This window comes from Phoca vitulina, unplaced genomic scaffold (genome assembly GCF_004348235.1).
Source record: "Phoca vitulina isolate PV1807 unplaced genomic scaffold, GSC_HSeal_1.0 scaffold6, whole genome shotgun sequence".
In the NCBI taxonomy this organism is placed as follows: Eukaryota; Metazoa; Chordata; class Mammalia; order Carnivora; family Phocidae; genus Phoca; species Phoca vitulina.
Window position 1 is genome coordinate 54836517 of NW_022589709.1, and position 18723 is coordinate 54855239.

Consider the following 18723-nt stretch of genomic DNA (forward strand, 5'->3'; position numbering starts at 1 on the left):
TATAAATGAGCATTTTCCTTTACAGTCTTGCAAGTATTTTTAAACTGAGCCTGATTATCCTTTTTATAGTCATCAGTTTTCTGTCTCTGAAATGATACCTGGGATTTAGGATCGTCTCTAGCATTTGTCTTCATTTGCCCCAGCACGGAGAAGGTTCCAGAACACAGAATGGGGCAGTCAGCTCAGCTTCTGCTCTGCTTGTCAGGGTGACCTGGAAAATATATTTGCCTCCTTTCTGTATACCTTAGCTCTTCCAGCTGATGGACGTGATGGGTTAAATTTGCTTCACAATTTATGAGGCATTTTTGTATGTACTATCTTGATGGAGTGTCCAGTAGTCTTTCTTTTTTTTTTTAAGATTTTATTTATTTATTAGAGGAAGCAAGCATGAGCTGGGGGGAGAGGCAGATGGAGAGGGAGAGGCAGACTCCCCACTGAGCAGGGATCCCAATGCGGGGCTCGATCCTAGAACCCTGAAAGATCCTGACCTGAGCCGAAGGCAGATGCTTAACTGACTGGGCCACCCAGGCGCCCCTCTCCCATAGTCTTTTGAAGTAGATGGGACAAATGGTATTTTTTTATCATCATGAGGATGATACTGGGAGAAGTTGAGAAATTAAGTGGATTATTCCATGTCCTTGAGAACATTGGTGCAAAAGCGCCGGACTTAGTACATAATAGTAAATACAACAGAAGCTGAAGACTTGAGAAAGATCTAGTTTATGGAAGAACTGGGATCAGAGCTCACATTTTTTTGCTTCTTAACTCTGTTTGTTTTTCTGTCGTGCCCCACTTTTTAAGTTTATAGTTAAATACAGATTTGGTGATGTTACCTAAAACTAATTCCCTCTCATTTTTACTTTGATCTTTTTGCCAGATGCTTTATCTGTGGTTTTTGAGATCATGATGCAAGAAGCCTTTGAAGTACCTTCCACCCAGCTTCTGTCACTCCATGTTTTATACCATTGTCTGGCCAAGAAGACGGACTGCAGCGTAAGTGACAGGCGGCACAGTGGGACTGAGAGCCCGAGAAGCCCACGGTGCCTCTTCAGCAGGGAGGAGGTGGCTGGAGGAGACCTCAGAATCTGGACATGCGGCCCTATGGCCCCCGAACAGCCAGGAATGAGTGCTCCTTCTGTACATTTTAGTTTCCAGTTTCTGACAGAGTGGACCTGGATTCCACTTGAAAGAATCTCAAGTGAAAGTCCTTATGCACATTTTGAAACTTGAGCTTGGCTGAATGCCCCTCAGACATTCAGAAATGGGTAACTGATCGTCAGTGACAGTGGACTTGCATATCAAAGAAGCAGAGAGGCAGCTAACTGACCACGACCTCAGGCATTCAATGCCGATTGTTCAGTTGGCATCAATATTTTCCTGACATTGCTCTGGTCAGTCCAGAATACCAAGTTTTGGTTTCTTCTCTTAGGTTAGGCTCTTTAATAATTGTTTACTGTTACCCTAAGAATAACAACAGTAATAACAGTAATAACTAATATTTAAATAGTACCTACTTTACACCAGGCTGTGTTCTTGGTGTCTTAAATTTATTAATGTATTTAATCCTCACGGTTCTATGTGGATGAGAAGACTGGAGCACAGAGATGTTACATAATAGCTGCCGGGCTCATAGGTGACAAAGCCACCTTGGGAAGCCAGGCAGCCTGTGCGTGCAGTCTACCACAACTTCAGTACCTCAACTTCAAATGTAACATCAAAAAACACTAGTTTGCATAGGAACTGAAAAGGATATCTAACCCAGCTCACGTTCAAAAGAATTTATGGTCTGTTTTGCTTTTCTAAAATGAGGGTCATAGCCTATGGCATACCTCACATTCGTTAGTTGATTACATTTATATTGGGCAATGATTGCCTTCCATACATTGCCAAGTACTGGTTATACAATAGTAAACAAACATTCCCTGCTTCCAGCCAAAGAATAATACAGGCATTCAAAGCAAAACAAAACAAATACATGAATATAAAACTATAACTATAATGAGCACTACAAAGACCTCTCGTATGACAAGCATATATTTTAGGGAGTTTTTGTTTGTATTCTACACTTAGGTTAGGAATGGCTTCTTTGAGGAAATATTTCTTGAGTTCGTATTTAAAAGACGAATAGGAATTAACTGGCTGAAGAGAGGAAGAACAATCTAAAAAGAGGAACTAACACATGCAAAAGCCCTGTGGCAGAAAGAACACGGTGAGCAGAAAGGGGCTGGAAGAGGATCGGAAGACAGTCAGTGTAGATGCAGCAGAGAGAATGGTAGGAAGGGCATGTGGTGAAGTAAGGTTGGAGAATGCAGGTCATGCTAAGCTGTATTTGTGCATCGTAAAAATAGCGAGAAGCCATTGAAAGGTTTTAAGCAGAAGGGGTAACATGGTTCAGTTTGTGTTTTGAAACGATGCATCTGGCTGTAATGTGGGTAAGAGATTGGATTGGGGCCATGATGGCTTATGGTCCGAGAGCTTGGGAGACTACATGGTTGTCTGAGTAAAAGGTAATGGTAATGTGACCAGAATGTCTGGAGTTAGGAGTAGCCAGTGAACATATATTTAGGAGGCAGATAACATGATGGGGAACTGTATGTGGAGGCAGGGACGTACAGATGAAATCTTACCTCTTCAGTTTTTGACTTGTGTATCTGGATGGAAAGGTTGCCATTTGTTTGCAAGCGGAACTTTGGAAAAAGACTGGGTTTTATGAGGAAAATCATTAATTTGGCTATGAACATGTTGCATTCTGAGATGCTTTTTAGACAACCAAGAGATTTCATGAGAGAAATTGGATCTTCCTGGAAAAATCTGGACTGGAGATAGTTTATACATCTAGGTGTAAATTTCTGCAGATGAGCCACAGAGCAAAAAGGGAAATCAGGAACGTTTAGGTCCCAAAAACCACAGAAGGAGAGTGGTTTACAGTTTAGAATGCTTCTGAGAGGGTAGGTAAGGTGAGGACTTTTAAAAAGTGCATTGGATTTAGTGGCCTGAAGGCACTAAATTGTAACCTGTGTTTCCATAGAATAATGGAGGAGGAAAGGAAATTGGAGTGGATAGTGGAATGAGTTAAAGGTGCAAAAAGGAGACAGCTGGTGTAGGTGAGTGCTTTGGGTTTTCTAGCAGGGAAGGGGAGGGGAGAGGGGAGTGGGCGAATGAGATTTGCTTTGCATTAACGGGAAAGGCACAAGCACAAAGTGGGAGAACCTTGCAGACCCTGGTGCAGTAGCACCTGATTTCGTCCTCAATAGTACGTACAATAGAAGCTACAGGTTTGGGAGAGACCTGGTCTCTTACGTTAACACATAAATAGCTTTTCATATAAGCAGCGGTGTTTGGATTATTCTCAGAGAATCATCAAAAAAATCTGTAAGACATTCATTTGTTTGTTTTCATCCATCTTTTTAAAAGTCCCGTCAGCAGTGTCACTGTTGCAGCCAGCATCACTACCCAGGCTCAGTTCCTAGAGCAGCAAGGGTACTGTCCTTTTGGCTTTTGCCCTGTTGCATTTTGATGCTATGGGTCATGTTTTTCCCTAAAGAAAAGAAAAAAGTTTAAGGCTCCTTATTTATTATTCACAGGGTCCCTTTTCATGCAGTTTACGTGGGGGAAAATCAAACCTTAGGGCAATTTGCTTTTGAAAGTGAAATGCCCTGGTCCTCATTACCACCTCTTTTACTTATCTGTACGACACAAGTGCCTGGGGAGGCTTTGTTTTTCTCCCAAGATCTTTGCTTTTTTCAAAGGTTTAGAAAACCCTTAAGAAATTACACTTGTACCACACAAAGGCCAATCCCAGGAAAGAGGCTTGGGTGCCCATTAACACCTGGGGTGCCTCCCTTACACCTGGCTACAATTGTAGCTTGCACGCCTCATTCATTCTCTGCTTCCTCCCTGACCTCTGACTGCAGAGACCAATGCAGGGCATCCTGAGCTTTGTGTTCTTTATTTTCAAGTCCAAACAAGGGCTCCGGCCGATGTGTACCCATACGGCACCCAGAAGATCACAGCTCTCATTGTCTGGGGAGTTGCCAAGGCTGTCCTCTGAGCCCCCGTCACTGCTGTTACTACTCTGCAGCAGGCTTAGCAATGCTTGCATTTTTGCCCCTTTTGTCCCAAGTCTCAGAAGGCGCCAATTTTACTGAAGTGTAATTTTGTACCCTGGGTTGAAAGAAATGACCACTAAGTGTTTCTGATTGTCCAATTTATTTTTAAGAGGCGCAGATCTACCTAAAAGCAACCTAATAGTTGTATTTATTTTTACACTGTGAAGTAGGAGTCTTATCATTGCTGAATTGTTTAAAATTCAAAAGCTTGCCCCAGCATGTCGTAGCAATGTGAATGAATATTGGGCTGACAGCATGTGTGATCTCTATTGATTGTCTCAAGGCAGTGTTGGTCCAGAGTGTGCTATTTATTTTTGTTTTCTGATTGCAAAAGGCTTGCAAAAGGAACTCTTTATTCATTGCCAAAAATGTGGAAAATAATGAAAAATGTAAAGAAAAAAAAGTTGTTCATAATTTCCAGAAATCCATTAACAGGGGATTTCTTTTCTATATTAGTCATTAAACATAAATATCTTTTATTTATAAAATCAGGATTATAATGTACTTATAGCTTTGTTATTTTGCTTTTTTTTTTACTCAGTCCTACAATAATGTTTTTCCCCTATTAAAAATCATTAAAAATCAAATTTTACATAAAGTATTCTTTGCTTGACTGGACCATGATCTGTTTTATTCTGTTGCAGTGGGAAGAGGAAAGGAACTTTGGTGCATCCCTATTACTCCCAGGCCTAAAGCAAAAGAACTCAGTGGGGTTAAGTTCCCAGTTGTATGGCTATGCACTTCTTGGTAAGCTAAGTGATCCTTATAAATATTGTTCTTCATGGATAGAACTGATGCATTCTTCTACTTTGTAATAAATTTTTAATTTGATTTCAGTGTACCAGTGAAATTCCAATATAGCTTTCATTTTTAAACATAAAAATAGACATTGATAGCCTTACAGTTATGGGATAATACCTTAAGAGACAGTAAAGAGGGTTCTAAAGCCTGTTACCACTGGCAAGGTGAAAACTAGTTCTGGTGGCTTTGGATTATATTTAGTGGGAATCAGTGTGAGGAAGGGATAAAGAAAGGAAAGTTCTGGCCCTCTTCTGGGAGAACCAGCCAGTAAAAATTTTCCCAGTACTAACAAAGATCTTTGTGTCTCTTTTAGACCTTAAGTCCAGGAGGTAAGAAATTAAGAGTTAGGGTTGAACTAATATCCTTGGTAATGTTTTCAGGTGAGCAAAGGGACACTCAGAGAGTACATCTAGTAGCACTGTGGGAGAGCAGAGAGACTCATTGGTACAACGAGTGACTGTTCCATGCTGGGGGATGGTTGCTTTACTTTGATGCCCTGGTTGCATTGAAAGTCAAGAGGACAAAGCCTTGGAACCTGGGTTGTGTGGAATCAGGGCAAATAGCATCCAACCTAAGGATGCATAAAATGTGTCCTGATTTACAGAGATCTATTAAATACATTATTATTTCACTATTCTTCCATTCTCTCTCTCAAGTAGGCAGGCATTTCAGAAGGCACCTTCTCTTGACCATACACTGCTTTGACTTACCTTCGTTTTATGAAAATCATCAAATTTTGATGATCTTCACCAACAAAATGTGGTGTGGCCTTCTTAGATGCTGATTCTGATAGAGACTGATGGAGCGGAATTTCAGAGTTCATCAGCTGGCTTTCAGACTAGCAAAAGAATTGACCACTCCTTTTAAAAATCACTTCCTCCTGATACGCCATCTACTTTCTTGCTATTGGCTTACGTGTTTTGCTTTTGCCTTCAGGTGAGCATTCTGGACTATCAGGCTGCATGAGTTGTTGAGGGAGTTGTCAGGGCTAAGAAAATGTGTGTTGTTGCTGCTGTTCTGCGCAGAGGCCCTGGTGCTTTGGGACAGGCAGCCGTCAGATCAAAAGCTCTTTGCTCCCACCATGTCGTGTGCTGTGCAGCCTCACTCAACCCCAGGGGAAGCAGCTTCCCCGAATGTGACTGCAGTCTAGCCCCAGGCGTCTTAAAAGTCTAAAATTAGCTGTCACCTGATAAGCTTTGTCTATTTATGTCCTACTATAGCCTTCCCAAATCCTCCTTCCCAGGAAAGATAAGTGAAGGCAGCTTGAAGACCTGGCCGCTCAAGGTGACTTTGGCCGTTAGTGCAGAGAGGGCTTCTGTTCCACAGGAACACGGAGACAGCCCCTTGGCCCACCTGAGGACCCTGCTGTCTAGTGTCCACATCTTGAGCTCCAGTTGTGGTGGTTTGAGGTACAAAGAAAAACATTCATGTCCGAAGATCTGAAGAGGATGATGAAGACTTTATGATCTAAGTGCTGATGAAGTTCAAATAAAAGAAAGAAGAATAAAATGAGATCTTTTTTTTTTCATAAGGACAGTCGATGGGGTGTTTTGGAGCATTTTGAAAAATGTCAAACATTTGCTGGCAAGGGAAAGTTGTCATATGTTGACAAGATTTCCACTGTAGGAGAATTGTGGGATTTCTTTTTCTGAGGAAGATTTTGTTCTTGAAACAAAAATAGTATTTCAGTTGTTTGACTCGTTTTATAAGGGTAGTTCCACTTAAAGAGACAGATATATCAACGTCTCTAAATTTCCCTCAGCTCTATGATTCATACATCCTCCTGATAATTTCCACCAGCGCAAATGAAAAAGAAGAAAAGCATATTCGTACAACTTTGTATTAAAAAACAGATTCAGTGAATTTCACCACATTCTTCATCATCCATCTGAAATGGCACCAGGTCGCTGGACAGGATGAGGCTCTTGGTACAGATTTGAAATTATTTTCCAGGTTCATAATTGATTTGTGCTTTCAAGTCCTCTGTCTCCACCACAGTGGGAAGCCACAGCTGAAGCTTCTTCATTGTTCTTTTTGGCTACAGGGAAGGTGGAGCTGCAGCGAGGGCTGCGGGCTGTGTACCATAATATGCCTCTGCTGTGGCAACCTGGCTACCTTGACCGAGCCCTTCAAGTGATGGAGAAGGTGGCCTCATCCCCGGATGATGAGAAGCTGTGTGCAGAAGCGGTACGTCCCTTGGCCCTAAGTCCATGCGCTTTAGCCATCTCCTGTTCCTTGCGAGTCAGCCTGTGAATTTGTTTGCATTGTCTTCCCCTCCCCCTACTCTCTTTACTTCTGTAGAATCGTGTACTCACCCAGTTGAAAAGGAATGAAAATCCACACACATTCTCCATGTTACAAAAAGTATTAGAGAATAAGATGAACGTTGATTCTATAGCTCACTGTCTGGGAGGAAAACTGTCCCTCTCCCCTGAAATTGAAACTGAGTTCAATAAAATACTGCCCACTCCCCCAGTAAAATCTCAGTGGAAGCTCAAAAGTTAATATTTCATTTTTAATTTTTGGCATTTCTGTGCCCTTGTAGTCCTGGGAGAGTACATGGCAATTATATTCACCCATAGAAGCCTTTAAGAAACGAATCTGGGGACTAGAGATGGACTAGAGTCTTGTTTTGCCTCCATTTACCATTCTGTGGTGAATGCTCAGTGCTGGGGAAATGTGGGTCAGATGTTCCTTTCAGAGTTCTGAGGGGTTCATTTTGCCTGGACTAGGCAGCTGTCTTCCCACCAGCCCCAGTGTGCATCTCTCAGTCACCTAGGACTCTTGACGCAAGAAGCCACTAGACTTAGCTCAGGCTACAGGAAATGTAGCATCTTAGAGCCACATGAAAGCCTTAGCCTTACAGGCAGCCAGTGTCCACTCCTATCCAAGCAGCTTATGTCATAAGAGGGAGGCCTAGATGGATGTTGGTTGTTGCAGTACCAGGATGTAAAAGTTAATTTTGAGCTCATTCTTGGTTTTGCCTTGACCCCAATCACTAGGACTCAGTCCTTGGCTTCATTTTAGCCATGAGATGTGCATGTCTGGTGCTTATACTGACCAGATACTAATGTCTGGTGAATCATCATGTTCTTTGGCAGACGTTGATAACAGAACATACACATTCCTAAACATATATTCATATTTAACCCTGCTATAGTCAGTGCTAGTGATCAAAAACACAATATTATATGTAAATCCTTTGCCAGGGAAATATTCCTTCCAATCTGAGCCAGATTTGCATTCTCTGTCTTAACAGGAAAGTGATTCAGATGTCAGCAAGAACGGAATATATCTTGGGTTTGGGTATAAGGTATTAATGGCATTAAAGGGCCTTAGTATTTTATGGAATTTTGTTCTAAGGCGACGTGGTCAGAATTAATTGGTACGCAAGGAGGTGCTAGTGCTGGCCTTGAGGTTGTAGAATCTCTGAGGATTAGGCCCTCAGGGGGTCAGGGGAAGGTGTGCCCCAAAGTGAATGTGGTGCACGAGAGAGGCCAAAACCAAAAGAAAGCCTGTTTTACAATTTATTTACTTTGCAAGTCACAGAAATCACCTTATTACAGTACATTTCACGTCTGCCTGTCGAGTCTTGTCAGCAGCTTATGTGGGTTGTGCGGCTCCCTAATTTATAGATGAATAAAGGCTAGGCTTTTCTAAGGCTCTCCCACGCATTCAGAATGGCCCTCTGTTGGTTGTGCTGTGCGGTGGTTTTTCTCTCCTCCCAATTCCAAACCGGTTGAGGAAGACGACACGGAAGAGGGACTACTTTGAGTCCCCATCGAACATGATTTTTGGATCCCTCCCTGGTTGACTAAAGGTGAAATCAGACGCCGCGGCGCCGCGGTGCTGATCCGTACACAAATAATTCTGAGCTTGCATATTTGTCCCGTGTGTTTTGTGCTAGGTCGTCCCTGCCATCCGACGGGGAATTTCTGACGTAAAATCAGATAACCACATCTCTCTCTGGTGATTTTATAAGAGAAAGAGTTCCCGAGTGTGCAGATCCCAGCTGTTTCTTCCTTCCTTTCCCTGGCCCAGCCTCTCTGCATGGTGTGTTTTCAGGGCCACGGGATGGTCAGTCCCTGCCTCTCTCTGCTCCACAGCTGGCTGTGCTGGACGGCACGCTGCAGGCGCTGACTGCTCCGGCCCCCGGGGCCTCGGAGGAACGGCCCCAGGAAGGGCAAGCCAGCCGCGGCTCAGAAGAGCTGCGGGAGCAGCTGGACGTGGAGGAGACGGAACAGTCCAAGCTTCCCCAGTACCTGGAACGATTTAAGGTGCGTCGTAGCAGAACGGAGTCCCTCTCCGCCGGGCACTAAACATGCTTCTCGGCTGTGGTGACAGGCAGGCAGGCCTTTCATGCATCACTGTCACACACAGAGGCATGAAAAACTGACATCACAAATGAGGCTTCAAACAGGAAGCGGTCTTAAAAGAAACAAATGAATTTTTATGCTCCTTTTTGTGCGTGAGCTAATCGGTCCCAGTTTTGTTCAACTGGGGCAGCGTGTCATTATGCGCACTCATCCCTGATGTGTCTGATGGGTGGGTACTAGCTTGCCGCCTCCGAACGGTTGCCTGACTCCAACCCCAGGTGGAAAGGGTCTGATCATTTCTCATATTGCACTCATGTGCTTGATAACCCAGAACCCCAAGTGGAAATTAGAAAGCCACATCTGAGTATGATGGAGATCCGCTGCGGGCATCTTCTGTTGCTCGGCTTTGTGTTGTGCACTCGGGCCCTCCGAATACATTTTTGGACTACATGGAAGATGTAAACCAGTTTCTTTTCCAAACAGTCCCGAACGCTCAAGCTGCCTTTGGTAGCTTTACAGCTGCATGGCCCAAAATATTCTGTGATCTGCGTCCGGGAAGAAGAGCTGTGTTACAGGTTAACCCCTCGGCCTCTTCTTTGCTTTGTTTCTTGTCTATGTAGTGCAAAGAGAAAAATGTGCTGCCTAAAGAATTCTTTGTATAAAGCAGGAAACCTTCCTATCCATGCCAGCTGACCTAGTGTGTCATTTTGGGGCAGAGAGGTGTCATTTTGCCTGATGATGACATGTAGCTCTGTTCAGTAATGCTGTGGAACCAGCTGTGAAATACCGTGTCCCCATGTTATAAGGACTCCTCTGTACTTGCAGCTGCTGTTCCTCCCGCTGATTCTGAAAAGTCATTCTTCAAGGTCCCTCGTTTAGAATTTGAAAACTGAGAAAGAAAGGTTGATGGATAGGGCGCCTGGGTGGCTCAGTTGGTTAAGCGACTGCCTTCGGCTCAGGTCATGATCCTGGAGTCCCTGGATCGAGTCCCGCATCGGGCTCCCTGCTCGGCAGGGAGTCTGGTTTGCCCTCTGACCCTATCCCCTCTCATGTGCTCTCTCTCATTCTCTCTCTCTCAAATAAATAAATAAAATCTTTAAAAAAAAAAGAAAGGTTGATGGATATTAGGTACACAGAGAATTGGCAGCTAAGTTAAGAACTTACATTCCTACCTGTTCCTCTTAACTTTGCAGATTAGGAAAGGCTGAAAAACAAACAAAAAATGCTGCTGTAACACTCCTAAAAGTGACTACTTCTTCCACTTGTTTCTTATATGTTTAATCTCAGAGAATAGAAATCTGTGCTGCATTAAATCCTCAGTCCTCATTCTTTTACACATGCATTGTTTTGAAAATCGAAAAAGACCTATTTATTGGCTGCTGGCTACATATTAGGCATCAGTGCATTTCATTCATCTTCACTGTGGCTCTGCATGGTGGATGCTGCTTTTCCTATGTTACATGACAACAGGCTGAGAGGAACTGGCCCGTGACTGACTGGGGATTTGAACAAAAGTTTACTGACTCAGATTCGAGTCCTTATCCTGGTGTCCCAAGCTGTCTCCTTGGCCCCAACCCACATAGAAAGTGATATCAGAAAGAAAGAATTCTCCTTGCACATTTCTTTTTCTTCCTGTGGCCTGATTTTTATTAGTCTCAGGTAATTTGGTTGGGGTCCATTTTTACAGGACTGACCCCTCACACAAGGCCTCTAGCCACTCCTCAACGCATGGATCCTGCCCACCTTCCACCCCTGCTACTGGAACAGGCCTCATCACCTATGCCAGTGAATTGCATTTGTTTTTGGGACATGGGGATGTGTGGCATAAGCTACAGCTGGGGCCGTAAGTGGCTCTCTCTTGATGATCTACATCTTGAAACACTTAAGGAGATTAGTGTTTTTAGTACTTGACTTCTCCAGGAATACAATACCGCCCAAACCAAGATGCCATTTCAGATGGAGCCGTAAGCAGTCGATTTGCAAAGGCGGACCTGCAGTGGAGCTCAGCAGGTGGAAGCTTATAATAGTGCGAGCACTCATGGGAGCTGTTTAGCATGCCATTAGTAGAAAAGTCTTGAAATGATTTCCATCTGTTGAAAGAAACCCTGGGTAGGCAAACATTTATATCAGTCATTCTGAAGGAAAGGATGTGGATGGGCTTGCTCCTTTTTATCAGCTGCTTCTGCCATTTTGTGTGCGTCTTAGAGTGCCTTGCTCTGGGAGTTCGCTGCTTGCTTTGGTGCAGGTCAGAGCAGAAATGTAGGTTTGTTAGACTTGTGCTGTCTTTGTGGATTAAAACAAGAAAGTACATAGGGAATCTCAGCATATGGAGTTCCATTTAATGTTCGTGAGTGAAGGGAGAGAAGTCACATTTGGTGCATCTTAGCAAAATTGCTGGACTAAAAAAGGGGGGGGGGGGCAGACGCTTGTAGTGTCTAGATGAAAGGCAGCATGACAGGTTCCCAATAAAGTGCCTTTTCCTGCAAGCAGAATGTGTGGAGGTTTTGCAAGTGACTTAATCTCCTTTCCTCTTTGTCTTCTCCCATCTGCACCCTCCTCCCCACCCCCCATCTCCTCTATTTTTCCTTTGTTTCCAACAGGACTTGCACTCCAAGCTTGAGGCCCTGGGCAGAGTTGAGTCAGAAAGCCTTTTGACTCTGACCGCCCAGCTTATGCAGGAACAGCTCCCCACCTGCGAAGCCCAGGACATGGCAGCCTACGAGCAGAAGCTGCAGCACTGGCACCTGGAGCAGGCGCACTTGATTCAGAGGGAACGGGAGCAGAGGGAGAAGGCAATGCAGGAGCACGAGGCCCGGAGAGCAGCAAAGGCATCTGCCTAGCAGGCCCACAGTGCCCCAGCCCCCACCACAAGCTTCCCTAGCCCCATCCTGGGACTCACAGTGACCGTGGGGGCAGCCTCAGCCTCCTCCCTCTGGCCTCTCCTTTGCTTAAAGCAGGCTGTCTGCGGGATCAGAGCCACGGTGGTCAACGTAGTAAGGCACTGTGACTTCCCATCACATGCCGAGAAGGGCTGCAGAACTGTGAGTGGCAAGTGGTCAGACTGAAGCCCCAGCTAAGCACCTTAAATAAGGTGCTCTCAGGCTTATGGTGGGGTTTCTGGGGTCAGGGATCAGTGTTGAACATTGAAAATTCCTAATCCATAGCGGTGGTGGAGGGAGAGGCCGTGGTTGAATAGCCTAGTGTCGAGCACAGGCTTTTGAATGGTCTCTGTCTCCTCAGTGGCAAACTGCATACCCTGAGCCTCATCCCGCTCTGTGTCCTCCCAGCCTGAGCTGGTTGTGGGATGCCCACACGTCTCAGCTTCTCCTTCCCCTGTGTCTCTTCCCTGCAGACCTGAACTTGGGAGAAATTGAGGACAGGAGTGAACACAGCACCATGAACCCACTGGCTTTCAAATTTCAGGCACCCACGGTGACATTTTTAGAATGGAAGGGCTTCTGAGGAGAAAGCTAGCTCTAGCTCTGAAGCCACGGCTTGGGTTCTCCATCATGTTGAGGTAACTTCTTTCCAAAGCATTCTCAGCTCCTTCCTCAAGGAGGTAAAGTGAGCCTTTTGTGTCCACACGTACAGCTTGTCAACACACATTTCAGTTGGAGAAGTAGGAGAGAACAAGAGGCAGGATGGGGCTTGTAGTACATAGGAGACATGCGTAACTGTGCAACCGTCAGGGGGTGGAAATTCCTTCCTGAAGCTTCTCTGTGAAAGGGTCCAGGGGCCGCTCCTGCTTGCTATGTAATTTTGCTGTTACGTTCAGTGGTAAACTGTTATTCAAGGTTGTGCTCTTTTATCAAGAACCTGTGGAAATAAATGTTCTGGGATTCTTTTGGTGTATTCTTTGTCTTTTAGGGAAGGGAGGAAGAGAGGAAGTCACACCATCAATATGGTTAGTCTGATTTTGAGCAGCATTTTTTTAACCTTCCTTCTCTATCAGACTTCGGCATTTATAACCACCACCACAACCATTAACGTATTGAGGACAAACTGTGTGCCGACAACTCAAGCAGCCCTGTGAGGGGGGTAGGAGTAACCCCATTCTTGAATGAGGAAGCAAACTAAGTGGCTGAGGTGAGGCTGGCCCCGCTCTTCACCTGGCGTGCTGACCACAGCCATAGCTGCAGTGCACACCCAGCGCAGGGCCTCGTGGCTGAGCAGAGCTGAGTGTTACTTAGGGAGAAGGTCAAGACCAAAAGTCGGTTGTGATATTTTGCTTTATCAGGGGCAGGGCTTTTTCAGCCACTCCCTTATTATATCAAGAGGAAGGTTCAAGATGAATCAGAAGGCCCCTTTTGCTCCGTAAATTACTGACCATCATGGCACGAAGCATCATGTTAATACTGCAGCTCATAATTTGGCTTTCTGTTTCCTCCCCATCTGTCCCTGTCGCATGTGATTTCCAGTTTTTATCAGAGTGGGGAGCATGAAAACTCCCACTGAGCAACAGCACAGTACCTGACTCTCCTCCTCTTGGGGCCGTGTTGCCTTGGCACAAAACTTAGCTTCGTGTTTTCACACCTTCTATCTGGCTGTGGATATCAGATATGTGTGTGGGATTTTTGTTGTTGTAGATTTTCCATGTACTCACAGGCCCTGAAAATTAGTTTATTAAAGTCATTTTTTCACTATGAATGAATTAGCATCTCATGAGTAGAGGCCAGAAATGCTGCTAAACATCTCTTAGTGCACAGGGCAGCCCCATGACAAAGAAGTACCTGGTCCAAAATGTCAGTAGTGCCAAGGTCAGAAACCTTGGCTGAGGATATGTAAGCAGGGCATCCACAGGCATTTTTGCGCTGATGTAGATGAGACTCAAGAATAATGTTTGTACAAATGACATTTCTCAGGCTAGGAAAATAATTAACATTTAATAATTTTAATATTTAACTAATAAAATAATAGTTGCTTTTTAAGTGAATGAGTATAAAATATGCAGTAATATAGGGTAGGCTATTATTCTTCCTAAACAAAGTCCATTATGGAAAAGAGTAAATGATGATTTATATGATTTTGCTGTCGGGCGATAAGTAACTGGGACCAGGAGTCCTAAGTTCCAAAATGAAGCTGCTATGATGTGAGCTCCTATGAGTCAGTGGGACTCTACACCATTGCACCCAGTTAACCTCCCTGGGAGTGCATGGTGAGGAAGGGATGAAGTTTGACATGGGCTCAGAGGGCTTTGGCTGTAGGGAGTGAAAAGCAGAAAATGTGGTATGGTTGTATTTTCATTAAATGGTTATTAATAATCTTCAGAGCTGAACTTTTCAAACTCTGACAATGATAAATTTTTTAAATCTTCCTTTAGAAAATGGGGTAAGAGGAGTGCTTTTCAACATCATTGTGTTAGGGAAATTGCCTTTTATTCTAAATAACAGCTTCTTAGCTTGAAAATAACCTTTCCTTTCCCCGTTGAGTTGGCTTTGTTGCTGACGTTGCATGCTGCCGTGAGGATGCTCCTACCCATATGGTAACAAGGAAGTCTGGAGAAGGCGGTGGCTTTGCCCCTGAGATTGTGGCAGTTACCCCTGGGATCTTTGTTTAAAACAGTTACACTCAGGCTCTGAGTTTATTATGTATGAATGTTAGGGATTCCAGATGTGAGCTGGACATGTTCAGAAAACAAAGTTTATTCTTACAAGAAGCATCTGAAAATTAATTACATTGTGGGCTTTAAATGCTCGATCAAGCAATGTAGGGAAGATTTATAAAGGATTTCTAATAGGTACATTATATTCTCATGTACTCAGTGGTAGGAGAATTTCACTTGCTTTTTTGGTTTCTACAATACTTCATCTCAGCAGAGTTCAAAATTTTAATCCTTAAACCACCACCCCCAGGTTGATATGCCTAAAATAGTATGTGGAATAAAACCAGTACCCGTTAAAAGGTTCCTCCAGTGACAGTATGCTGGGCCACTGTTGGATATCAGTGTTTCCCGGGCTCTGGCTCATCATTGGACCCATCTTGATTAAAAAACTATATTTAACAACTCCTCTTTGTGAATGCCCATTTCTACCTGATTTAATTCCACCTACTTAGAATAGCCCTGCAGGGCAGGGATTATTACCGTCATTTCGCAGAGGAGAAAACTGAGGCTTATGTGACTTGCCCAGGGCCACAGGACTAATAAGTGGGTTCACAGTGCTTGAACCCAAGTTTGTCCAATTCCAAACCCACTTCCCAGCAGCTGCACCTATAACCCCCAGGCCAACCTGAGACCAAGTACAGTCATTCATTCAACCAATATTTATTGAACATCTGTTGTGTGTCAGGCACTGTTAAAATAGTCACTGAGGACATAGCAAGGAGCGAAATAGACCAAGATCCCTTCCCTCATGGCATTTTACATTCTGTGGAGGGAGACAGTTAATTCACGAGTACATAGTAAGTCATATGGTAATAAGTGGTAGAGAGAGAAAGCAAGGAAGAGAAAAAGAGAATGCTGGGTAGGGACTGGAGGTTGCAACTTCAACTAGGTTGGTTAGGGAAGGCCTTCCTGGAAAAATAACTTTTGACTAAAGACCCACAGGGGTGAGGGTGAGGGTGAGAATCATGGCGTTACTTGTGGAAGTGTGGCAGACAGAGGAACCAGCACCAAGGGTGCAGATGGAAGCCTGCCTAGAGTGCCAGAGGACTAGCCAGGAGGCCAGTGTGGCTGGAGCAGAAAGTATAAGGTGGAGAATAGCAGGAGATGAGGGGTGCGGGAGGGTACAGATGGTGTAAGACTCCCTGGCCTGTTAGTAAGGGTGCTGGCCTTCACTCTGAGATGAGAGCCCATCTGAAGGTTCTGATGGCGTGCTCTGACCTAACAATTTCAGAGGGTTTGCTGGTCTAGCTACTATGTGGTGAACGAACACGGAGGGCAGAGATTGGACACGGGAATATCAGTTAGGAGGCTACCGCCATAATCCAGGAGAAAAACGATGGGCTTAGACAGTCACAGTAAATGTGAGGAGAAGGGGTTGGACGAGATATATTTGGAAAGAAGAGCCAGCACACTTGCTGACGGGCCAAGATTTTTTACCTGAGCAACTGGAGTAATGAGTTTGCCATTTACTGAGGTAGAAAAGCCTACAGGAAGAAGTAGTTTGGGGAAATCAAAGATTTGTTTGGGGGCATGTTAAATTTGATTGGAGTTATTTTACAGATCCTTATTAACCATCCAAATGGGGCTATTAATAGACAGCAGGATCTGAATTTGGAGATCAGAGAAGAGGTACGGACTGGAGATAGCAGTTGTAAAAGTCATCAGCTCAAATCCATGAGACTGCATTACAGTAACATGCAGTTTTGGTTTGAGTGGGGAGAGTCTGAGCCATGAAATGGAGCTGTGCCTATTTTTTATGGCGAGATCACCCCATGAAGCAGTCCTTATTATGATGCTCCATCATCTGTGAAAACATGGCCAGGAACACCTCCAGAATTACCCAGAAGAACTGCTCATCTTCAAGGAACTGGGTGTGACCAAGAGTCAATGTGCATATATGACTCCAGTGAATTTTCAAGATGCACAGTATAAAATCAAAGAAGAAATAGTGATCTGGGATTATGCAAGAGCCCGAGAATTCATGAGTGAGGAGTTTATCGAGAGATCATTGTAGGGACACAGAGAAACATTTAGAATGAGCAATATAAGTATAAAGAGAGAGAAGGTGGAGTCCGTACCTTAGCAGACCTTTGTTGATTTACCTGGAAGACAGGAAAAAAGAAACCGAAGAACGCCACGTCCGGTGTCTAGAAAAGGACCAGCTGGAAGGGTATTAACTCCCTCCCCATCTCTGCTGTGCCTGGGTCTGGAGGGAGTGGGATAGAAACACGTGGGGAGGTTTGGGTCGGGTGAACACCTGGCAGGGCTTCCCTGGGACCGATGACCTCCTAAGACACAGGACTTGCAGAGCCAAAGCCCGGGCAGTTCCCGGGCTAACGCAGATGGGCCCGCACCCTCGGTTCCGGCCAGAAAGACATCCTGAACTGAGTAGTTTGGCAGTGGAATAGAAGATAACTTACTTTAGTGTGATAGATGTAATTAAAATCTCTTGGTGATGATTTCCCACCCTGAGTTCTCACATGCTAAACCCTTTCATCTCTGGAGGCATTTCCAGATCCCTTCTGCCAAACAGCAACTTCTAACGGGACCAGTTCGTGAAGCCCCAGGGTTTTGGAGGCACAATATAAGATAAAAGGAGTGTATGTAACAAAGAGACATCCTTATGACTCAGGTCATACTGCAGTCGCCTTTTGAGGCCACAGGATCATCTCTGAAGACAGGGCCAGGCCCTGGAAGTCTCCGTTGAGCCCTCCGTGGGCATATTGTGACAGTGTGGAAGGAGTCGAGGTGCTGGTGCCTCTCACTGCACGCTCGCCATTCGGAGCCGGGTGGCCCCGGCATAACTGCTGCTGCTCTGTTGGTGTGAGCTGTCGCCTCTGCCTGGAGGTCGCGTCTGTCCAACACACACACAGCAGGTCTCAGCTTAGACATCCCTTCTGGTGCTCTTCCTCACCCTTGAACTTTGGGAACCCCTGTCACCCCAGTTTAGGGCAGCACTTTATGTTTTGTTCGCCTTTATAAATCCCCACAGTATTACTCACTGCAGGGTATAGAGTGAAGGTACAAGAATCATTTGAATGACTAAGAAATTCCTTCTTTTTTCAGATACTCTGTTATTTATAATCACTTTCCCTAAATCAGCTTTTAGTTCTTGGGTGTCAGTCAAAGCCACAGGGAATTGTTAGTTATATAAGCTTATTCTGTAACTGAGCAAGAAACCAAGAGGCAGATATGGTATTAGATGTAATTCCTGAACATGATGGCTTTGTAGAGCCCCAGAAAGTCAGTCTTGGGAGGGATCACCCAGTCTGACCATCTTGTCAAATCCTCTCATTTTACAGGGAAGTAAAGAAACCTCAGATGGATAAAGTGACTGAGGTCAGGGAGCCAGCCGTCTGTGGCAGACCTAGGATTAAAACCTGTGTTTTTTGTTTTTTTTTTAAATCTTTTTTTTTTTTTTTTTTTTTAAAGATTTTATCCACCTATTCATGAGAGACAGAGAGAGAGAGGCAGAGGGAGAAGCAGGCTCCCAAGGAGCAGGAAGCCCGATGCGGGACTCGATCCCAGGACCCTGAGATCATGACCTGAGCCGAAGGCAGACGCTTAACCATCTGAGCCACCCAGGCGCCCCTAAAACCTGTGTTTTGCTTTATATAAGAAACCCTCCCAATATCCTCCTTCATCTGCATTGGTCTATGGATTCTTTTTAAGCAATAATGGCAATTATCTGTTTCCTTCACCTCCCAGTTTCTGTCCTTAGACCCCAACACACTCCAGGGGTGGGTTAGAAAAGGTAACGATGTAGCAGTTACCAAAATAGTACAAGGCCCTCTCTGCAGTTTGCCAAAAGCCAGGGAGCCACTGAAAAGAACACAATCAGCCCTCGTGAGTGAATGTGTTCCCCCACTGTGGGTGGCAAGTCCCAACTCCTGAT

The 18723-nt window shown here is 44.6% G+C and overlaps 1 protein-coding gene across 1 annotated transcript in view; it reads left to right on the top strand.

The window, feature by feature from the left end:
* The window catches only part of MRPS27 (mitochondrial ribosomal protein S27), a 99783-nt gene extending 85682 nt beyond the window's left edge, over positions 1 to 14101 (top strand). Inside the window, exons 7-11 of the mRNA XM_032404242.1 lie at positions 878 to 993; positions 4754 to 4856; positions 6955 to 7097; positions 9017 to 9187; positions 11827 to 14101. Coding sequence (XP_032260133.1) covers positions 878 to 993; positions 4754 to 4856; positions 6955 to 7097; positions 9017 to 9187; positions 11827 to 12066 — 773 coding nt within the window. The 3' untranslated portion in view covers positions 12067 to 14101. The remainder of the gene's footprint in view (positions 1 to 877; positions 994 to 4753; positions 4857 to 6954; positions 7098 to 9016; positions 9188 to 11826) is intronic.
* The last annotated feature ends 4622 nt before the right edge of the window (positions 14102 to 18723 follow it).